Consider the following 24,087-nt stretch of genomic DNA (forward strand, 5'->3'; position numbering starts at 1 on the left):
ACATCAGCCATGCTATCAGAGGCTCGTTCACCTGCGCATCTACCAATGTGATATATGCCATCATGTGCCAGCAATGCCCCTCTGCCATGTACATTGGTCAAACTGGACAGTCTCTACATAAAAGAATAAATGGACACAAATCAGATGTCAAGAATTATAACATTCAAAAACCAGTTGGAGAACACTTCAATTTCTCTGGTCACTCGATTACAGACCTAAAAATGGCAATTCTTCAACAAACAAACTTGAAAAGCTGACTCCAACAAGAGACTGCTGAATTGGAATTAATTAGCAAACTGGATACAATTAACTTAGGCTTGAATAGAGACTGGGAATGGATGAGTCATTACACAAAGTAAAACTATTTCCCCATGTTTATTTCCCCCCCACCACCACACACTGTTCCTCAGATATTTTTGTCAACTGCTGGAAATGGCCCATCTTGATTATCACTACAAAAGGTTTTCTTCCCCCCCCCACCCCCACCCCGCTCTCCTGCTGGTAATAGCTCACCTTAAGTGATCACTCTGGTTACAGTGTGTATGGTAACACCCATTGTTTCATGTTCTCTATGTATATAAATCTCCCCACTGTATTTTCCACTGAATGCATCTGATGAAGTGAGCTGTAGCTCACAAAAGCTTATGGTCAAATAAATTTGAGTTAGTCTCTAAGGTGCCACAAGTACTCCTTTTCTTTTTGCGAATACAGACTAACACGGCTGCTTCTCTGAAATATGGCTTTTAAGTCTTTCCTGGTAAGGGCCTGGAAAAGGCATCTGAAAGAGAGAGCCATGTGCTGCCTGGAATAATAGACCTCTGCCACCAAATGGGGTGAAATGAATATTCACAGACCCTAGTGGAATGGCTGTGGATGCTGTGAGGACCAGAGCTGGGTGGCAGTCATATTTTGGAGTTAAGTAAATTTTCTTTAGATTTATTTATCTGACTTCCTTTCTAGATAGATGCTTTGGACACTGTTAAAGACAACAGTTACCAACTATTGCACATTGGTATCCTAGATTCCACAGTTATTTTTGTATTAAATAGAGGCAGAAAAAGGATATTTCACCTACTCTCTTGGTAACTCTTCGCAAAAATGTTAACTTTGTCATTTACTGTATTTATGTGAATCAGAGTTAATTGTAGAAATTAAGGTTCAGACCCTGCATTTCTTGCATGACTAAAAATGACGCGTCCAACTTTACCATGGTGACTCCCCTTGAAATGGGAGCTTTAGATGTGCAAGAAATGCAGAGTCAAGCCCTGACTTAGTAAACTGGTAAGGTCAGTTTTCAGAGTAGCAGCCGTGTTAGTCTGTATTCGCAAAAAGAAAAGGAGTACTTGTGGCACCTTAGAGACTAACAAATTTATTAGAGCATAAGCTTTCGTGAGCTACAGCTCACTTCATCAGATGCATCTGTTTTTTTTTTTGCATTTTTTTCCACCAAATGCATCCGATGAATTGAGCTGTAGCTCCCGAAAGCTTAATGCTCTAATAAATTTGTTAGTCTCTAAGGTGCCACAAGTACTCCTTTTCTTTTTGGTAAGGTCAGTGTACACATCAAAGATTTGTTTATTAGGGCAAACATTTCAAATGAGATTGTCTGAAATTTGTGGTATAAATGTTAAGGTGATAGCTGAGTCAGAAATACTGTGTACTTTTTTTTTTTTTTTTGTAATGCTGAAATTCAATTAATTTTATTCCTTCTGTGGCCAGGTGAGCATCTGAGGAGTATATGTATCTAAAAATATATTTTGCTACAAATTATTTTGATACCCAGGAGCAATTACTGTATTTATAGTGTGGGAAGAAAATATGAATAAAAGGCAGCTAGAAAGTCATTTGGTCCTAAATGATCTTCAGCATTTGAACATAGAAAGTGGAATTGAAAGTTTTTCATTAGAGGAATTAAATTTTGTCATTACAAAAAGCTTTATTTTATGGTTTGACACCTGCCAGTATCAAGCTATTAAACCAGTATTTATGGGTTGCCCTTTTTTGTGATTGAAAAAAAGAGAAACTATTATGTCTATGAGGAACATTTTGGACACACTATAATTTTCAGGATCTCATCTATTAATGATTTTAGTGGATATTTTCACCTATTGATTGAAAATGCCTTTAGCTGGAGCAATCACGCTTAGAACTGAAGTTGCATTCAGAGTTCTGTCAGCAGCTAGAGCCAGCGAGATATTTAGGTAGATACCCACACACTTCCTGTCAGTGCTGATTTTCGTGATTTCTGCCCTCAGCGTATCAACTCATCTCAGAATTATTACATCAGGAAGGTATTTTACTGTCTTCACAGCATATGTAAAGTGCAGACAAAAATGTGACCAGATATTTAGGGGAAATAAGACAGCACTTTTCTTTACAGGAAGGATAAAAATAATTCAGTTTAGAAGGGTGGAGGAAAATAATCTTCTCTTATATAATGTAACTCTCTATTAATTGTATCCCAGAAAATGGTTATTGATTTCTTTTGATCTAGCTGTAATAGCAGAGGCTTGATCTAATGCTACCCATTCTGGCTGATTCATCTAAGTTGAATTTTTGCATGAAATGTCTAGTTGCCACGGTGATAGGTGCCACTGTGTATATATTGTTAAAATAAATAATCTTAAGGCAATTCTCTTTGTGTTCAACTACCTGGGTAATGATTATTTTTAGTTTGCATTATATTTAAGGATAGAGAATATTATGGTTTCACAAAATATTCAGGGAAAAAAAGACGTATGGTTTTTACAACATTTTAGTTGTTATAAGATTTATAGGCTATTACTTTTTATAAAATAGATTTTTTAAATAATTTACATTATATTTCCCTTCACGTGCCTCTTTTACAAAGAATGTTTTCTTTATCTTCCCTAAATGGATGTATACGATATATTCTCTTCTCCCACCCAATTGTGCTTAGATATGATGTTCCTGATTCTATTAAAAAGAAAAGGAGTACTTGTGGCACCTTAGAGACTAACAAATTTATTAGAGCATAAGCTTTCGTGAGCTACAGCTCACTTCTTCGGATGCATTTGGTGGAAAAAACAGAGGGGAGATTGATATACACACACAGAGAACATGAAACAATGGGTTTATCATACACACTGTAAGGAGAGTGATCACTTAAGATAAGCCATCACCAGCAGCAGGGGGGGGGAAAGGAGCAAAACCTTTCATGGTGACAAGCAAGGTAGGCTATTTCCAGCAGTTAACAAGAATATCTGAGGAACAGTGGGGGGTGGGGTAGGGGGGAGAAATAACACGGGGAAATAGTTTTACTTTGTGTAATGACTCATCCATTCCCAGTCTCTATTCAAGCCTAAGTTAATTGTATCCAGTTTGCAAATTAATTCCAATTCAGCAGTCTCTCATTGGAGTCTGTTTTTGAAGCTTTTTTGTTGAAGGATAGCCACTCTTAGGTGTGTAATCGAGTGACCAGAGAGATTGAAGTGTTCTCTGACTGGTTTTTGAATGTTATAATTCTTGACGTCTGATTTGTGTCCACTCATTCTTTTACATAGAGACTGTCCAGTTTGACCAATGTACATGGCAGAGGGGCATTGCTGGCACATGATGGCATCTATCACATTGGTAGATGCGCAGGTGAACGAGCCTCTGATAGTGTGGCTGATGTGATTAGACCCTATGATGGTGTCCCCTGAATAGATATGTGGACAGAGTTGGCAACGGGCTTTGTTGTAAGGATAGGTTCCTGGGTTAGTGGTTCTGTTGTGTGGTGTGTGGTTGCTGGTGAGTATTTGCTTCAGGTTGGGGGGCTGTCTATAAGCAAGGACTGGCCTGTCTCCCAAGATCTGTGAGAGTGATGGGTCATCCTTCAGGATAGGTTGTAGATCCTTGATCATGCGTTGGAGAGGTTTTAGTTGGGGGCTGAAGGTGATGGCTAGTGGCGTTCTGTTATTTTCTTTGTTGGGCCTGTCCTGTAGTAGGTCACTTCTGGGTACTCTTCTGGCTCTGTCAATCTGTTTCTTCATTTCAGGAGGTGGGTATTGTAGTTGTAGGAATGAATGATAGAGATCTTGTAGGTGTTTGTCTCTGTCTGAGGGGTTGGAGCAAATACGGTTATATCATAGAGCTTGGCTGTAGACAATGGATCGTGTGGTATGATCTGGATGAAAGCTAGAGGCATGTAGGTAGGAATAGCGGTCAGTAGGTTTCCGATATAGGGTGGTGTTTATGTGACCATCGCTTATTAGCACCGTAGTGTCCAGGAAGTGGATCTCTTGTGTGGACTGGTCCAGGTTGAGGTTGATGGTGGGATGGAAATTGTTGAAATCCTGGTGGAATTCCTCAAGGGCTTCTTTTCCATGGGTCCAGATGATGAAGATGTCATCAATGTAGTGCAAGTAGAGTAGGGGCATTAGGGGACGAGAGCTGAGGAAGCGTTGTTCTAAGTCAGCCATAAAAATGTTGGCATACTGTGGGGCCATGCGGGTACCCATCGCAGTGCCGCTGACTTGAAGGTATACATTGTCCCCAAATGTGAAATAGTTATGGGTGAGGACAAAGTCAAAAAGTTCAGCCACCAGGTTAGCCGTGACATTATCGGGGATACTGTTCCTGACGGCTTGTAGAATCATAGAATCATAGAATATCAGGGTTGGAAGGGACCCCAGAAGGTCATCTAGTCCAACCCCCTGCTCAAAGCAGGACCAAGTCCCAGTTAAATCATCCCAGCCAGGGCTTTGTCAAGCCTGACCTTAAAGATGTAGTCCATCTTTGTGTGAAATATTGGTGTAGAGGGCTTCTACATCCATAGTGGCTAGGATGGTGTTTTTAGGAAGATCACCAATGGATTTTAGTTTCCTCAGGAAGTCAGTGGTGTCTCGAAGATAGCTGGGAGTGCTGGTAACGTAGGGCCTGAGGAGGGAGTCTACATAGCCAGACAATCCTGCTGTCAGGGTGCCAATGCCTGAGATGATGGGGCGTCCAGGATTTCCAGGTTTATGGATCTTGGGTAGCAGATAGAATACCCCAGGTCGGGGTTCTCGGGGTGTGTCTGTGTGGATTTGTTCTTGTGCTTTTTCAGGGAGTTTCTTGAGCAAATGCTGTAGTTTCTTTTGGTAACTCTCAGTGGGATCAGAGGGTAATGGCTTGTAGAAAGTGGTGCTGGAGAGCTGCCTAGTAGCCTCTTGTTCATACTCCGACCTATTCATGATGATGACAGCACCTCCTTTGTCAGCCTTTTTGATTATGATGTCAGAGTTGTTTCTGAGGCTGTGGATGGCATTGTGTTCTGCATGGCTGCACCCCACCCCCCACTGTTCCTCAGATATTCTTGTTAACTGCTTGAAATAGCCTACCTTGCTTGTCACCATGAAAGGTTTTCCTCCTTCCCCCCCCCCCCCCCCCCCCCGCTGCTGGTGATGGCTTATCTTAAGTGATCACTCTCCTTACAGTGTGTATGATAAACCCATTGTTTCATGTTCTCTGTGTGTGTATATCAATCTCCCCTCTGTTTTTTCCACCAAATGCATCCGATGAAGTGAGCTGTAACTTACGAAAGCTTATGCTCTAATAAATGTTAGTCTCTAAGGTGCCACAAGTACTCCTTTTCTTTTTGCGAATACAGACTAACACGGCTGCTACTCTGAAACCTGATTCTATTAGTGGTAGATAAGATAATTTTTACACAGCTGAGTTCTGGATAGAGTGGATTGGAGCAGGGGACAAAATGAAGGCCAAGGAGGTTAGAGAGGAGATAGTTACAGTCATTGAGGCACCAGAAGGTGAAAGTGTGGATAAGGATTTTTGTCTTTCGAATTGAGGGAATTGAAAAGATTTCTGAAATGCTGCAGGGAAGGAATCAACAGAATGTGTGTGGGAAAGGAAGAGGAGTTGAAAATGGCACCCAGGTTCTGAGCCTGTGGGACAGAAGGTGGTGGGGTTGTTGACAGGGATGGAGAAAGAAGGGAGGGGGGAGGATTTTAGAGGAAACATGAGTTCATTTTTTAATCATGTAGTGTTAGTGTTGGTGACAGATATCCAGGAGGAGATTCAAAGCTGTGAAATGTGAACAGAAGGGGAGAGAGATTTGTGAATCATCAGCACAGAGATGGTAATTAAAGCAGCATGAACTTAAGATGCTGTCCAACAACAGGGGGTAGATGTAGAAGAGGAGAGAGTTGAAAGCTGAGCTCTTTGGACACTGACAAAATGAGATGGAGAAGGACAAGCCGGTATGGGACACCCTTAGGGAATAGTTAAAGAGCCAGGAAGAGAATCAGGAAGGTATAAAGACTGTGACGCCTACTTGTATCATATATCATTTTAATCTTTGTTTGTCAGTGACTAAATAATTTAAATATTTAGCATATGTGGTAGAGGCCAATGAGGGGAGACATAGGCTTTATATTTTTACTAAGTAGTGGTAAATTCATTAAAAGTTAAGATGATAAAATAAAAATTCACCCTCATCCCTTAAGGACCACTGCAGTGAAAAGGGTGGAAGCAGTGTCTGCTCTTGGCATTCATCAGCCTCATCTTCCCCTTCACTTTGATGTTCAAATTTAGAACTGCCAAACTGTCCAAGGTCCAATACCTTTTCATCCAAAGCCTTGACTTTTTTAAAAAACATTTTAGCATTTATGAATTTTAAAGGAATTTATTCTAGGCCTGCTCTGTTGAAAGACATTTTGCATGATGGCAGAAGAAAACCCCTAACCCATTTCCCATTGGTAGAAAAGAGCCTTACCTCATTTGCCTAATTCTGTAGGGTTAGGAGTCCCAATTGCAATATTGGTCATAATCTCATGCAGTAGCTTTGGAGACCATATTGTATTAAATCTCTGAATGGTTTACATATGAGTAGGGCTCTGTGTCCCTCACAGAGGAAGTCATGGATTCCGTGACTTTCCATGACCTCTATGACTTCTGCAGCAGCCACTTTGGCTCTGGGGCCAGCTGCTCAGGCAGCTCTGCAGCCAGCCACACTGGCTGCTGCTGGAGTGGCCCTGGGGCCAGCTGCACTGGTCAGAGCTGAAGCGGCTCCTCAGCCAGTCAGTCAGGTGGCCCTGCAGCCAGCTTCCCCCGCCACTGCTTGGGCAGCCCCGGGGGGCAGCAGGAGCAGCTGCAGCTTGGCAAGTTCCAGCAGCAGTCCTAGGTGTGGCCAGAGCAGTAGTAGGTGGGCTGACTGGAGGGCGGTTGGAGCAGCTGCTGCTGCTGGCCCCGGGCTTCCCCCAAGTAACAGCCCTGCAGGCCTCCCACAGAGCTGCCGCCCCCAGCTACGATTTAGTTAGGGATTTTTATAGTACAAGTCATGGACAGGTCATGGGGTGGGAATTTTTGATTATTGTCCATGACCTGTCCATGACTTCTACTGAAAATACCTTTGACTGAATCGTAGCTTTATGTATGATTATGTTCTACTCCATGGGGGAAGGTTATCACAGCTCCAGTACCACCGGACACAGTGGTAAATGATTAATGTGCATCACTGAGACTAAACAGTTCTAGAGCGGTACCACCCCTGCAGTAATTTGCATATACTAGCTCAAGCTGGGTTTTCCAGAGACTAGGAGACAAAGAGCTTTTGGTATACAACAATGAGCTTGAACTGATTTGTGGCCGCCTTTCTGATCCAGCAAAGGGAAAGGATCTTTTGTCTAAGCAGGAACCCTACCCTGGTGGAAGATTTTGAACGACTTTCGCCTACTAGGGCACCATAAGAGTGATTGGTGGCTCTTGTTATGTTTTTTGTGTTTGTTTAAATCCATTTGTTTTCATTGTAATATTTCTTCAATGCTTTTACCTCAATAATAAAGGTGCTTGCTTAGAAGGAGCTTTGTGGTAACTTGCAAGTGCTGGCAATACACTGTTCATAGCCCTTGGAGAGAGAGCAATTCACAGGGGCTGGCCTTAAGGCAGTTTGGCTTGTTGGTGATATTACAGGGTAAGGCAGGAAGCTGTGCTGTCTTAAAACCCCTGGTCAGAAGGGATCGGGACAAGGGTCTCCGCCCAAAGACAGGTGATGGCTGGAGACCTGGCTAGACACTCCTGGGATGTACTTGTCCTGAAACTGTGAGACCAAGCACCAAGCTAAGTCTTTGTTGGTGCGTGCTGTGCTCAGTAATGGTAATTGAGAGGTCCAGATGCAAAAATAGTTCTGTTGCCTGGGCCTTTCTTTATTAGCCATATATGCCACTCCATGGTCAATCCTGGCACCACTGGGAGTTAAACAAAACCATGGTAAATGTACTGGTATAGTGCACATTGGAGCATCAGGTGTGTAGCCATTACTACCCATTGCCCATAGCTATATTTAATATCTAAAAATCTTTTTAAAATATGATAAACTTTAACAACTCCAATAAACTGCTCTATTAACTTTCATACTGTGTGGTCCTATGAGTGATGAGTTTTCCTATTCATATGTTGTCCATTGATGTGTTAAGAAATTGTAAAGAAAGCTACAAATAAACTATATAAGAAGGTAACTTTTAAACTGTAACAGAGGAAAAGCAAGGAAATTCAAGGATTAAATGTCATCTTTAAGCTATCTTAACTTTAAATAGGTACTGTCCATTTCATTTGGAATGTGTATATTTTTTAAGAAGTTGTTCATGGTATGGCATGATCTCTTAATGTATTTTAAAACCCCCTCACAAAACTCAAAAACAAAACAAACAAGCAAGCAAAACCTCATCCTTTTGATTGTGACCTTTGTCCTATTGGAAATACCAGTTTTACACGCACACGCACATGCACACACAGAAAATTTACAAAATGTAAAATACCTAACCATCATACAGTTTGCCTCCCTACTAATGCACATTTGTTCCTTACCTTATTTTTTCTAGATTTCTAATCTAAAGCAAATATATATTTTAATGAGGCTGTTTTTCTGCATTTTTTGCTCAAATGTTTTGTGTAGTTCTTTGGAAAATACACTTGTGTATCTCTCTCTCTCTCACACACACTCACACACATCAAATTTGATTACTTATCATAAAACAATCAGGAGCTTTGTACATTTATTGATTGCATACCTGTAAATCATGGTTTTGGCAGTAAAGCTCTTTAAATATCTTCAGTTTTCTAATCATTATGCAAGAGTTGTTCTTTACTAAAGTGTGCTCAAAACAGCATCTGCTTCAATTTTTCCATAAGTTAGATTATTTTGACCTAATTTGCTGTTTCTGAACCATCCTAGAGCAATTCAGTTCTCACCTGAGTTTCATTAATCAGATTTTTCATGCATTTGGTATTTTCAATAATGACAGGCTAAATTGATTGCATGTACCTTGTTTTTGTAGTTCTCTGTAAAGTACCTAGTTCATTGTTACTATACAAACAATAAATAGAGATGATACATAGATCTGCAGAATATCTTCCACTCCTGCTGCACTCCTTTCTAAGTTTTAGTCTATTTTTAAAGAACTCTTGTCATAGCCTACAGTTAATTCTACAGTTTAATTCCAATTAAATCCCTGATTCATGGTCTCATGAACAGTCAAATTTTGCATATTACTAACTAATTTAACTTCTTAGGAGTTACCTTCACAACTAATGCTTTATGTAAATATAGTTTTAAACTGAACTAAGTTCCATTGAAATATTGGTGCAGGATCAAGCCCTAAGTGAATTTTTTGGATAAGAATAATTTTGAGGCCAAAACAACATTCTTTTGGCTAATGCAGTGCTGATTCATGAAGAAACAGAGGGTAACATTTTAAGCATTTACAAAAAAAAAGTTAATCACCTTTATTTTTGCCAACTAAGTAGCAATACTGACAGACCATCTTACTGCTGAAAATCCTAGTAACGAAGAGTTCAGTTACAGTTCTAACCAACTTTAGAAGCAAAGGAGTTAAAAGGATTAATGAGCTGTATTCCAGTCAGTGGTTACATTGGCAAACGAGAGAGTCATATAAATTATTTGGCACTACTGGTCACTTTAATTCTTCTTATTTCTATTTATTTGTTTATTACATTCAGATGTTTCATTGATTTTAAGGTGAGTTTTTCAAAAGTGCTCAGCAGTGGCCTAATTCTACAACTTAAATCAATGGGAGCAAACTTTGGTTGCCTTCAGGGGGAACAGACTTAAACCAGCGTGAGCATTTATAAAAAATCATTCCTTTCAATACTTACTTATGGATATTTTGATTTCACTTATGAGATGTTTCCCTTATCTGAAAAGCTTTTGTATGTTGTTCTTTAAAGTGATGGTTCCTGTGACAGATCAACTTTGGAGTGTCAATAATTTCTTATCAGAAGAAATCTTAAAATAAAGTTATTGAAATATTAGGTGAATGTCTCTTTAAAGAACTGATTCCAAAGTATAACAGTAGCCTAGATACAATAGAGATTTTAAAAGGAGATTAATTAGCATTCCAAAATGATATCCGTAACCCAAAGGCAATTGCACTGGGGATGAAGTAAGTGAGGGCAGGTGCAGGTGCAGGAAGGACTGACTGTTAATTGTGTGAGATATACCTTCAAATTAACTTCTGAAGAAGTAAATTGTAAAGAGCATGCAAGAAAAATTAGAACCTAGAGATTTTTATCAAAAGCCTCAAGTTCAGTCCTGAACGGAATTGGCAAACAGACAACTGACACTGCATGAAAGATTGGCTGCTATGTTACCTGGGTTGGGGCACCTGTCTAAATACCTTGGTGAGAAGGGAACAGATGGAGAGGTCACAGAGAGATCAAAGCAACCTGAACATGTTTAGCTGAGGAGTGGGATGAATGACACACCTACTTTGAAACTAATGCAACAATGACTAAACAGAAACTCCAAAGGTGGCATGTGCCTGGATCTTGTTGAGGAAGACTCCCTTAGTTGAGATTTGGAGGAGAAAAAAGCTATGATGCTCCATAGATATCTAGAATTTTAGGAAGAGTTAAATGAAGCCCTTCCCAAAATTGATCATTGGGGGCAAGGAGGGCTGGATGGTAATCCTGACCAGAGGCCCCTACTGAAGATACTGCTAGTGTTAAGTGCAGATTTGTATGACCTTTTAACTTCTTACAGCACAGCAGAGAAACAGCTGAGAAAGAGAAACTGGGTCTATTCTTTGTACATCAGCAACAGAATTGTATGCTAAACTCTGATTGCAAGTACAATTACAGTCAGTTATACCTGAGCACACCTACTGAACACAGTAGGATTGTCACAGGTGTAATGAAAGACCTAATTAGACACATGGGACCATTAATATTTGAGGTGAGAAGGAAAAGACCCAGCTAGATATTTGAATTCCAGATTGTGTGGGCAAGACAGATAGTTAGAAAAAGTATATTTTATTTATAAATGAAAAACACTTAGTCTGGAAATCATTAAGGGAAAATAGAACCCATGTTTAGAGTCACTTTTCTGAAAAGAACTATATTGATAGCTGTTGGTTACTGTATAATTTAGAATTGTGTAAGAGACTAATAGCTTGTCAGATTCATTTCATTTTACATCATGAAGATTTTTCTATATATCTTATATGCTTAGGTGAATATATAAATATCCCATAGATGCAGCAAGGATTGTCACTATTCATTCCTATAAAATCTCATGAATAATACACTTGTAACTAGAGGAGCAGAAGGGCCCAAAGAACTGCTTCTGGGTATAATTAAAGGAACATTAAATAATTTAATCTGTCAGATCTCACTTGCCTTGTGTTGTTTGTAAAAGTAACGTGGGAGTAATTCTTTACCCATTTCTTGATCACCCCTCCTTCCCCATACAAGATGGGTATAATGACATGTACTCTCTCCTCATCTTGGGCAATGTATTTATTTATGGTAGACATACGAACTTAAAAAGTACAAAGAAATGATAATTTACACTTTTTACATATTTGCTTAGGTAAGGTTTTTAAACTATTATAGAATTTTTGGAGTGATTTTATAATACACAGTAAAAAGCAAGGTTTGCAGAATAGGTACTGAACAGTTACAGAAAGAAAACACAGTATTAAAGCATTTCTGAACTATTTCCTTCTAGGTTAATTAAAGACTTCAGTGTTCTGTAAAAGTTTACTAATCTGCTCCCAGTTATTATTTGTTTGAAGGTGGTATAGAGAAAAATAAAAATAAACTTTTCATAGAATCATAGAATCATAGAATATCAGGGTTGGAAGGGACCCCAGAAGGTCATCTAGTCCAACCCCCTGCTCAAAGCAGGACCAAGGCCCAGTTAAATCATCCTAGCCAGGGCTTTGTCAAGCTTTTTCATTGTATGCTATCTCAATATTTAATGTTAATCTTCTGGTGATGTGCATGTGTTTATTGCAATAATTGCCCTGATTTACTGATGATGTAGATTGGCTGCAGTATCACCTTGAAATCATTTGGTGCTTTTTTTTTTAAATAAATTGTAGCCTCCCTCCAAACACTCATTTTAATGCCCTGTAATTATTAAAGTTACAGTGATAGAGTTCATACAGAATAAAATAATTTATAATGTTTCTGTGGCTAGTTTTTTCTTTATTTTTAGTCTTGAAGGGATCATTTTAAAATATAAGAAGAGCCATACTGGGTCAGATCAATGGTCCATGTAATTACTGGGAATACACTGGGACATAGCCCTTGGAGAGAAAGCAATGCACAGGGACTGGCCTTTAGGTAGATTGGCTGCTGGTGATATCCCAGTGTAAGGCAGGGAAGTGTGCAGTCCTTTTAAAAAAAACACAAAAAACAATACAAAAAAAAAAAAAGTCAAAAAGGGACTGGGATAAGGGTTCCTGTCCAGAGATGGGTGATAACTGGAGGCCTGAGACGTGACTGGACATATTCAGGGGAATACCCTGAAACTGTGACAGAAAGAATAAGAGCAATGACAATATCGTGACACAAGATCATAGCCCATAGGCACTCGGAGAAGTGAAGCCCATGACAGATAATTTCAGCAGGTTGCCAACTCAGTATATAAAACTATATAAAATACATCTGTTTCACATGGGCACAGAAATCCAGATTCATCTTAGTCTTATCCATAAGGTTCCCTATAGTGCACCTTTTTTGGTACTGGTACATGCTCCAAGTTATTTTCAGCCTATCGGGTAATGTTTCCATGTATTGATGTAATTGTTCTCTTGTAGGCTTGGTGTTGAGCATTCTGGCCCAGATTCAGCAAAGTACTTCAGTGGGACTACTCGTATAAAGTTAAGCAGATGAAGTCTCTGGGACTATTCACATTTAAAGTGAAGCATGCGCTGAACTGCTTTGCTGAATCAGGGCCACAGTGCTCAGCACCTTGCAGGATTGAGCCCTAGTGTATGCCCAATTCATTCATTAACAGTTTATGTAATCTGCCCTGGCCAACTTCCATGTATTGATACATTAGGAGGCTCGGGAGATGTAGTCAAAGGGAGGAGTGCATAGTATATTGATCAATTTGATAAAAAGAATATTATTAGCTACTAAATCTGGATTCCACTAGCCTATGCAACATCATACCAGTGGAATTTTGATTTTTGTTGTTGAATGTTGCCCTCTGTGAATTCAGTGGAATTGTAAGAGTGTTGTTCCTATGGTATGTTAGGATATTATTTGAGCAGGTGGTTCTGTAAAATCACGTCACTTCATTGTGAAATGATTTACAACAAGCTATGATTCAAAGGAGTGGACAACAGAGTAAAAAGATGCTGCTGCAGTTATTTTTTCAAAGAAGTGGAAAACAGAACAGGGAAATAATAAACAGGAGGATTAGAGACACAATGGGACAGAGAAGAAGACACTAGAAACATATTGGATCATAAAAGTTAGTGATGGAGAGGAAAATGGAAACTACGATAAATGCATGTGTGATGCTGGCAAACCAGCAGTCGGGTTAGGACCAGCAGGCCAAATAACTGTGTAAGAACCTTAGAGGTTTGTCAAGGCATTGCAATAGGAATCAGGACAATTCACTTATGTGGGGGTATCAAAGAGATGTTAAAAGGGGATAATAGAGTAAGCCCATTCATTTGTGTTGATAAGAAATCAAGAAAGATGCTGTCTGTTTGTCTGTCTGTATCCTCAAAAAGAAAAGGAGTACTTGTGGCACCTTAGAGACTAACAAATTTATTAGAGCATAAGCTTTCGTGAGCTACAGCTCACTTCATCGGATGCATTTGGTGGAAAAAACAGAGGAGAGATTTATATACACACACACAGAGAACATGAAACAATGGGTTTATCATACACACTGTAAGGAGAGTGATCACTTAAGATAAGCCATCACCCACAGCAGGGGGGGGAAAGGAGGAAAACCTTCCATGGTGACAAGCAGGTAGGCTAATTCCAGCAGTTAACAAGAATATCAGAGGAACAGTGGGGGTGGGGTGGGGGGGAGAAATACCATGGGGAAATAGTTTTACTTTGTGTAATGACTCATCCATTCCCAGTTCTCTGTGTGTGTGTATATAAATCTCTCCTCTGTTTTTTCCACCAAATGCATCCGATGAAGTGAGCTGTAGCTCACGAAAGCTTATGCTCTAATAAATTTCTTAGTCTCTAAGGTGCCACAAGTACTCCTTTTCTTTTTGCGAATACAGACTAACACGGCTGCTACTCTGAAACCTGTCATTATGCAAGGCACTGAATTTAGCCGTATAGAGTGGAAATCTGTCAACTTCATGAAAAAACTCGCACAGATACAGACAGACATCATCTTCCTCTCCAAATGCAAACAGATGGACATCATACCGAAAGGACTGAAGGTAAAAAATCCATTACAATCTACATACCACACAGACTATGCTGACAGCTTGTGCCACACACTCTCAAGGAAACTGCGGAACCATCTGATTAACATCCTCTACAGCAAACAGGGAAAGATTAAGAATGAGCTCTCAAAACTGGATACTCTCATAAAGAACCAACCTTCCACACAAACTTCCTCGTGGCTGGACTTTACAAAAACTAGACAAGCCATTTACAAAACACACTTTGATTCTCTACAAAAGAAAAAGGACACTAAGCTATCTAAACTACTATATGCCACAAGGGGCCACAACAATGGTTCCCATAACCCACCCAGCAATATTGTTAATCTATCCAACTATACTCTTAGCCCAGCGGAAGAATCTGTCCTATCTCGGGGCCTCTCCTTTTGCCCCTCCACCCCCACGAACATGATACAGTTCTGTGGTGACCTAGAATCCTATTTTCGACGTCTCAGACTCAAGGAATATTTCCAACACACCTCTGACCAACATATTAACCCACAGAGACCTTCCTGCCAACACTACAAAAAGAAGGATTCTGGGTGGACTCCTCCTGAAGGTCGAAACAGCAGCCTGGATTTCTACATAGACTGCTTCCGCTGACGTGCACGAGCTGAAATTGTGGAAAAGCAGCATCGCTTACCCCATAACCTCAGCCATGCAGAACACAGTGCCATCCACAGCCTCAGAAACAACTCTGACATCATAATCAAAAAGGCTGACAAAGGAGGTGCTGTCGTCATCATGAATAGGTCGGAGTATGAACAAGAGGCTACTAGGCAGCTCTCCAACACCACTTTCTACAAGCCATTACCCTCTGATCCCACTGAGAGTTACCAAAAGAAACTACAGCATTTGCTCAAGAAACTCCCTGAAAAAGCACAAGAACAAATCCGCACAGACACACCCCTGGAGCCCCGACCTGGGGTATTCTATCTGCTACCCAAGATCCATAAACCTGGAAATCCTGGACGCCCCATCATCTCAGGCATTGGCACCCTGACAGCAGGATTGTCTGGCTATGTAGACTCCCTCCTCAGGCCCTTCGTTACCAGCACTCCCAGCTATCTTCGAGACACCACCGATTTCCTGAGGAAACTACAGTCCATTGGTGATCTTCCTAAAAACACCATCCTAGCCACTATGGATGTAGAAGCCCTCTACACCAACATTCCACACAAAGATGGACTACAAGCCGTCAGGAACAGTATCCCCGATACTGTCACGGCTAACCTGGTGGCAGAACTTTGTGACTTTGTCCTGACCCATAACTATTTCACATTTGGTGACAATGTATACCTTCAAATCAGCGGCACTGCGATGGGTACCCGCATGGCCCCACAGTATGCCAACATTTTTATGGCTGACTTAGAACAACGCTTCCTCAGCTCTCGTCCCCTAATGCCCCTACTCTACTTGCGCTACATTGATGACATCTTCATCATCTGGACCCATGGAAAAGAAGCTCTTGAGGAATTCCACCATGATTTCAACAATTTCCATCCCACCATCAACCTCAGCCTGGACCAGTCCACACAAGAGATCCACTTCCTGGACACTACGGTGCTAATAAGCGATGGTCACATAAACACCACCCTATATCGGAAACCTACTGACCGCTATTCCTACCTACATGCCTCTAGCTTTCATCCAGATCATACCACTCGATCCATTGTCTACAGCCAAGCGCTACGATATAACCGCATTTGCTCCAACCCCTCAGACAGAGACAAACACCTACAAGATCTCTATCATGCATTCCTACAACTACAATACCCACCTGCTGAAGTGAAGAAACAGATTGACAGAGCCAGAAGAGTACCCAGAAGTCACCTACTACAGGACAGGCCCAACAAAGAAAACAACAGAACGCCACTAGCCATCACCTTCAGCCCCCAACTAAAACCTCTCCAACGCATCATCAAGGATCTACAACCTATCCTGAAGGACGAGCCATCGCTCTCTCAGATCTTGGGAGATAGACCAGTCCTTGCTTACAGACAGCCCCCCAATCTGAAGCAAATACTCACCAGCAACCACACACCACACAACAGAACCACTAACCCAGGAACCTATCCTTGCAACAAAGCCCGTTGCCAACTCTGTCCACATATCTATTCAGGGGATACCATCATAGGGCCTAATCACATCAGTCACACTATCAGAGGCTCGTTCACCTGCGCATCTACCAATGTGATATATGCCATCATGTGCCAGCAATGCCCCTCTGCAATGTACATTGGCCAAACTGGACAGTCTCTACGTAAAAGAATGAATGGACACAAATCAGACGTCAAGAATTATAACATTCAAAAACCAGTTGGAGAACACTTCAATCTCTCTGGTCACTCGATCACAGACCTAAGAGTGGCTATACTTCAACAAAAAAGCTTCAAAAACAGACTCCAACGAGAGACTGCTGAATTGGAATTAATTTGCAAACTGGATACAATTAGCTTAGGCTTGAATAGAGACTGGGAATGGATGAGTCATTACACAAAGTAAAACTATTTCCCCATGGTATTTCTCCCCCCCACCCCACCCCCACTGTTCCTCTGATATTCTTGTTAACTGCTGGAATTAGCCTACCTGCTTGTCACCATGGAAGGTTTTCCTCCTTTCCCCCCCCTGCTGTGGGTGATGGCTTATCTTAAGTGATCACTCTCCTTACAGTGTGTATGATAAACCCATTGTTTCATGTTCTCTGTGTGTGTGTATATAAATCTCCCCTCTGTTTTTTCCACCAAATGCATCCGATGAAGTGAGCTGTAGCTCACGAAAGCTTATGCTCTAATAAATTTGTTAGTCTCTAAGGTGCCACAAGTACTCCTTTTCTTTTTGCGAATACAGACTAACAGGGCTGCTACTCTGAAACCTGTCTGTATCCTGTAACTCTAATTACCTTAAATATGCAACGATACTCGGTTGTCATTAGATCAAAGGTCTGTATTTAACATTTGGTTGTGTATTCAAAAGATGTGTATATACTGTTTGACTCAAATGAACATTACTTATATCATCTTCAGCTTATCTCTCCCTGTTATAATGAATGACTGACAATTGCTTTATGTTAATCTATATAGCTGGGTTACTTGTGTATACATAGGAAAGAGAATTTTAACTTCAAGGAGTAAGTCCTTGTGGGCTCAACAATGAGGAATCTTTGAACACATGCTGTGCTCAAAACACTTGGCAGTCTGTTTCAGCTATAAAAGAAAATCCTCAGGCAGGATCCTGCTGGCTCTGGTCTGCTGAACTTTAACAGGGAAAGTTTAGCTTTTGGACATAAATCCCCAAGTAATTGGGACACCCTGAAAGAGTCATGAATAGACTCTAATAGACTCTACCTCTAAGCTGCTCTGTGTATGTGTGAAATGTGTATATATATATCTGTGATATATGTCAGTGCTTTTTACTTGGTCCATTGCTTCAGATACAGTATATCTAATTTTGGTTAGATTCACTTTCTCTTTAAACTCTCTATTGTGTCTGTAATACCCAAAGCAAGGTAGGCACTTTGCAGATGAGTTTCATTCTGTCCTAAATACCTTACTATCTTAATAGACAGAATGCAGAAGAATGTTTGAGGAATATGACGAGTGCAGTTTGAGTGCTTCAGTACTGAAGTTTACAAAGCTTTTTTAATTATATTAAAATTATATTTTCATTTACATTAAAATCTAAAGTAAACCAACTCTACTTTTCCATATGCTTCTTTTGTTTTGTTACATTTTAACCTTTACTTATATTTTGTAACCTCTTCCACATGTGTAATCCTTTCCTCCCCTCTCTATCTTGAGTCTTACTTTTCCTTTCATGTTGTGAATACTTAGCTTGCTCCCAGCTGCTTTTATAGAGTTCATTCTTGCTGTTCCTGCTATTTGTGGAGGGGCTGGAGGGAGAGACCACTGGAGCCTGATGATAATTAATTTCATCAATCCTTTTCATTTTGATGCCTGATGATGGGATATGTACTATTTCGGAGATAAACCCTTCGCTGGTTTCAGAGTAGCAGCTGTGTTAGTCTGTATCCGCAAAAAGAACAGGAGTACTTGTGGCACCTTAGAGACTAACAAATTTATTTGAGCACAAGCTGGATTTTCTGAAATATAAATATGGGGCCAGATCCTGGCTGATGTAAATCAGTGTGCACTAGCTTATGCCAGATTTTACTAGCTAGGGATCTGGCACATCACATAGACTAAAAAAACCTTTTTGATTTTTCTGGTACATATAATATGTGTAGTAGCTCTAGCTTTACGGATATCGCAGTATTCACCCATTTGTAGTAACCATCAACCTTGTTCAGCTGTTTTAGTTGAAATGGTATTAATAGGGTCCAATAGCCTAGGGTCAGTTAAAATTTGTCCATTAAGAAAATTTTGAAGTGCAGAGCGTTAGTGTAGAACAAAAAATCATTCTGTTCATGTGTATTCTGCTTAAAGGAGTAATCGTGCTATTGTTTTACAGAAATGGTAACTGTGATCTCTTGTGGGAGTACGGCTTGGCTGTGGGTGACAGTTTATATGCATACTAGCTTTTCTAAAGAGAAAAAAAGTTTAACTTCAACTGGTACATGAGCTGTGAGCCAACTTAATTTCAATATTCAAATATCCTAATTGAATAGTTTTTTGAGGGGAATTTTTAGCAGTGGGACATGGGCTAACTCTCTAGGTATGGAGGGAAGAAAGGTTCTCTAGCTGTGGGTGGTGTGGTATTAAAAACATTAATTAGGTGTTGATTGTGCCGTTAGCAACACTTTGCAGTTCTCAAGTTTTTTAAATTGTTAAATGAAATGGATATGAAAAGCCATACTTGCAAATTGTAAGAGTATCCATAATAAGTGGCCAATATTTCCTTCTCTCTAAAGGGATGTTATAAAGGTGACTGGCATTAATTATTCTGATCAGTTGGTGAGGATAGAACAAAAAGAAATAGACTGAAACTGTAGCAGAAGCTATTTAGTTTAAATATTAGGAAAAAATCACTAAGTTTGTAGTGTTGTGAAATTATTGTTGGAGATGGTCAAGAAAGTGAAATGCTTATTTACAGGGATAGCTAGAAACAATATAATGAAACATGCTATGAGGCAGGGATTTAGATTAGATGAACCCAAGACCTTGATCCTGCATTAGGATCTGCTAGCATGCCTGGGCACTTGCATCCCTGCCAAGTTTCACTGACTTCAGGAACACCTCCTAAATTATTAGGATATGCTACATCCACCAACTCCTCACCTCTAGTGACATTTTCCCTAACCCTGACTCCTCCCTTCCACCCAACATCTTCACTTCCTTCACCTGCCCCTACCAGCACCTCTGCCCCTCTCATGCCACTTTTCTCAACCTCTTGCTGCCCCTACCCTACCCTTCTCTTGCTCTCTCTGGAACGCTCACTCCATCTGTAAAAAAGATCACAGCCATCCACAAACTGTTCATGCCTTGCTCTCTCCCACTCCTGGATCTTGTAGAGAAAATAGATCCTTTGATGTTACTGGTTCTGCAGCTGTTCTCTTTTGGAGGCCTCTTCTTTTCTCATTCTCCCTGCTCTGGATCAGACTGTGGTGAGGGTGCTGGGCTTCTGCTCTCTTGTTCCTACTGCTTCCAATTCTTCCTTCTTCTCCCTTCCAACTCTTTCTCCTTTTGAACAATAGTCTATCCAACTTTCCTCTCCTCTCTCCCTCCATGTTTTTGTCATCTACTGTGCACCTAGTTCCTCCCCCATCAGACTTCCTCTCTGACTTGGACTTCTGTCACTCTCTTCCTTATCATCTCTTACACTTAACTTCAGTCCTTCAGCTTCCATGTTGATGACCCATCTGTTTTCTTAGCTGCACGTTTCCTCGCCCCAGCCTCTTCATTTGACCTGCAGCCCTTGTTCAACTCTTCCATTCAGCAAAAAGGCTGTTAACTTGACATGGTCTTTACCAAACACTGCACATGTGCATTCTCTCTCGCAGAGTCCCCCATTTCTGACCATCACCTGATCTCTTTCACCATCACTCATTAGCGCCCTTTCTCATGCTCCTTTCAAACAGGACTACATTAATGCAAACTAGAGGACTTACAATGCAGCTCTTTGGTGCCCGCTGCTATTCACAGCCCTATTGACCGAACTGTGCAGACATAGCGTAAGTGTTTGTATATAGACAAGCCTTGAGATACAGCCTTTTGCTTTTTCAGCTTTGGCGTGTCTTTTGGGGGAGTTTCAGGATTACAATAAAGCTTGGGCTGGTGAGTCCATTCATCGTACATGTATGACTGGCAGTAAGTATAAGTCCATTTGGCCATGTTATTCTGTTCAGACCTAGAAATCTAATTCTAAGAATTTCCCAGTTGGTTTTCAATTTCTAGCATTCTAGTTATTGGTCTGTCAGAACTAGACAGTTTGTTCCCCTTTCTTTGGATTCCAAACCCAGGACATATGGTTTCTTCTAATGTTTATTTAACTATTACATTACAGCGTGGCAATTGATATTGATCCTTGCTAGTCTTCTGCTGTTTGTAATAAACAATATTGTTTTTTTTAAAAATATAATATTTTTGTTCTGGTTTGGGCATGTTGAGGATGTGCTGATTGTCACACTGAATTGCCAATACCAAAAGCACTGCTTCTCAATGACCACCTAGATACAAAGTTTCCGATTGGTTCATTTTGGGATGAAACGGAAGAAGGGGCAACAGCAGACAAACTTTGTAACCCGAAGCCCACATAAATCCATTATTTTATACATTTAGTTTTCTCTTTTGTGTGTGTTTTTAAAATGGTTTAAAATATGGAATTAGAGTAAATTATTGTGTAATTTAGCACTTCTACTTAAAATATCTATAGATATTTCATCATAAGTGACTTATATTATTTACCCACAATTTAATAGTTTTTCCTCTTGGCTATTAAAATATTTGCTATATAGTCATTCGTGTTTTACTTAAGTGAAGAAAAAATATTTTAATTATTATAATTTAAGTACGCTCATTTTGAACTGTTATTTGTTTTCAATATTATGTAATTCAGGCATATAAAGAAAAATAGCATTTTCTCCAGAGTAGATAACTAATTTGAATAGTTTACTGTCTGCTCGGTGACACTTGGATTTTTAAATGTTGCTAAAATGTTTTGCAGTTTCTTATTGCTATTTTTGCAAAATGATTCCTGCAAAACATAAATATATCCAAATTGAAAATGTTACTTACCCTCTCACATTTAAAAGTGAAACGTGTCTTTTGCAAGTAAGAATGCAGATGCTTCATTGATGTCTGCATATAATGGTTAGATTTTTTTTATTTGGCTAGATTTTTATTTGGCTATATTATTAGCAATGCCTTGCCAATACAAACAGCCATTATTAGGAAAGTGTTCCCAAGTTAACCTGTTGGTTCTACTCTGTGAAACTTAAGAACAGGTTAGTTTTGGGTGTGGTTTTTTTTTCTTCCACGATTAGCACCAGAAGTATTTCATGGTTTAGAATTGCCCACACTGGTATATCTGCCCAAAATTGATCTTGTACTCTCTGCACTATTGGAAAAACATTTAAGAAATGTAAGGCCTAAAATATGAGCACCATTTTTTGAATTATTATTTGTATTACGGTAGAGATTAAAGAATCCATCTGAAACTGGAGTAATGCTTTCAACAGTGTACATTTTATTTCATATGCACAAAAATATTCTTCTTCTTTGCTTCTCTCTTCCCTATATTTCCTAGTCTCTGTATCTGCCAGGATTTCTGTCCCTAATCATAGAATCATAGAACATCAGGGTTGGAAGGGACCTCAGGGGATCATCTAGTCCAACCCCCTGCTCAAAGCAGGACCAATCCCCAACTAAATCATCCCAGCCAGAGCTTTGTCAAGCCTGACCTTAAAAACTTATAAGGAAGGAGATTTCACCACCTCCTAGGTGACCCATTCCAGTGCTTCACCACCCTCCTAGTGAAAGAGTTTTTCCTAATATCCAACCTAAACCTCCCCCACTGCAACTTGAGACTATTATTCCTTGTTCTGTCATCTGCTACCACTGAGAACAATCTAGATCCATCCTCCTTGGAACCCCCTTTCAGGTAGTTGAAAGCAGCTCTCAAATCCCCCCTCATTCTTCCCTTCTGCAGACTAAATAATCCCAGTTCCCTCAGCCTCTCCTCATAAATCATGTGCTCCAGCCTCCTAATAATTTTTGTTGCCCTCCGCTGGACTCTTTCCAATTTTTCCACATCCTTCTTGTAGCGTGGGGCCCAGAACTGGACACAGTACTCCAGATGAGGCCTCACCAATGCCAAATAGAGGGGAATGATCACATCCCTTGATTTGCTGTCAATGCTCCTACTTACATGGTCCAAAATGCCGTTAGCCTTCTTGGCAACAAGGGCACACTGTTGACTCATATTCAGCTTCTCATCCACTGTAACCTGTAGATCCTTTTCTGCAGAAAATCCAACCCCTGAATCTTCTATCCTCTACCTTTCTATGCTTTCTCATTTTTGTTGATAGCACCTTACATTCTTTGCAAAGTGATCACGTGTGTACAACCCCGAGTCTGCTCTGTGTATGTAACAGTCTGACTCACTCAAGTCCATGGGTGATGATTCAACTCACCTTTTCTCTTCTCTAAACTTTGCCCCCTCTCTCTCTCTGAAGTGCTACATAAACATGATGATTCAACTCAGTGTATTGTGGATAATTCAACTCCCTCTCTCCCTATTTCCTTGATCAGATTGGAATGGAAGGGACAATTGCTTTCTGCACTAGAGAAATGTTTTAGCCTCTCACACCTATTTTAAATCGAGTGAAATGTTTGCTGGGTTACATTTTGGTTTTTGGTGGGTGGGAGATGTTTCCGTGATATTAAGGAAAAGTAAGGATAAAATGAGAAAGCAGGAGGAAAAAAAGATGGGTGAGGAGAAAGACGCCAGCCAGCCATGACTGTAGTAGGGCATGGCATAAAAGGATATTAGGGAGAGGGGAATAAAATCCATCTTGTGCGATTTCAACAAAAATAAGGTGGAGAACCAGAGGTATAGGTCTTTGCTACTCAGGATTTCCTTCTTATTCTACTCTCTGTATTTGGGTTACATAAATCCTTCCATCATAGTTGGGACATGGAAATGGGGTTTTCTCTGTAAATTTTTCAGTATGATTAACCTTAAAAAAAAGCAATTTTCCAAGGGATGTTTTACTTAGTGACTTAATATCCCTCATCTACTTTCTCTTTTCAGGATTGTACAGTATATGAAACGGAGAATAAAATTCTTCATGTGGTGAGTAGTCCTTGGATTTCTATAAACACTCATCTCCACTCTGTAACACCCATGACTTTATCTTTTCTTTTCCTAGCAGTAGTGTCTGGTGCTGGTGAACTAATTTGGGCACGATGCATCATTTTAAATAACCAGCAACATAGGGAATCATTAGCAAATAAGTAGA

At 40.1% G+C, this 24,087-nt stretch overlaps 1 protein-coding gene across 9 annotated transcripts in view; it reads left to right on the forward strand.

The window, feature by feature from the left end:
- The window catches only part of CNKSR2 (connector enhancer of kinase suppressor of Ras 2), a 384,996-nt gene that overhangs the window by 113,442 nt on the left and 247,467 nt on the right, over positions 1-24,087 (forward strand). For all 9 annotated transcript variants that reach the window (XM_043504745.1, XM_043504743.1, XM_038375840.2 and 6 more), the window contains one exon: positions 23,880-23,921. In XM_043504745.1, the coding sequence (XP_043360680.1) occupies positions 23,880-23,921 (42 nt within the window). The remainder of the gene's footprint in view (positions 1-23,879; positions 23,922-24,087) is intronic.

The sequence above is a fragment of the Dermochelys coriacea genome, chromosome 1 (genome assembly GCF_009764565.3).
Source record: "Dermochelys coriacea isolate rDerCor1 chromosome 1, rDerCor1.pri.v4, whole genome shotgun sequence".
Taxonomy (NCBI): Eukaryota; Metazoa; Chordata; order Testudines; family Dermochelyidae; genus Dermochelys; species Dermochelys coriacea.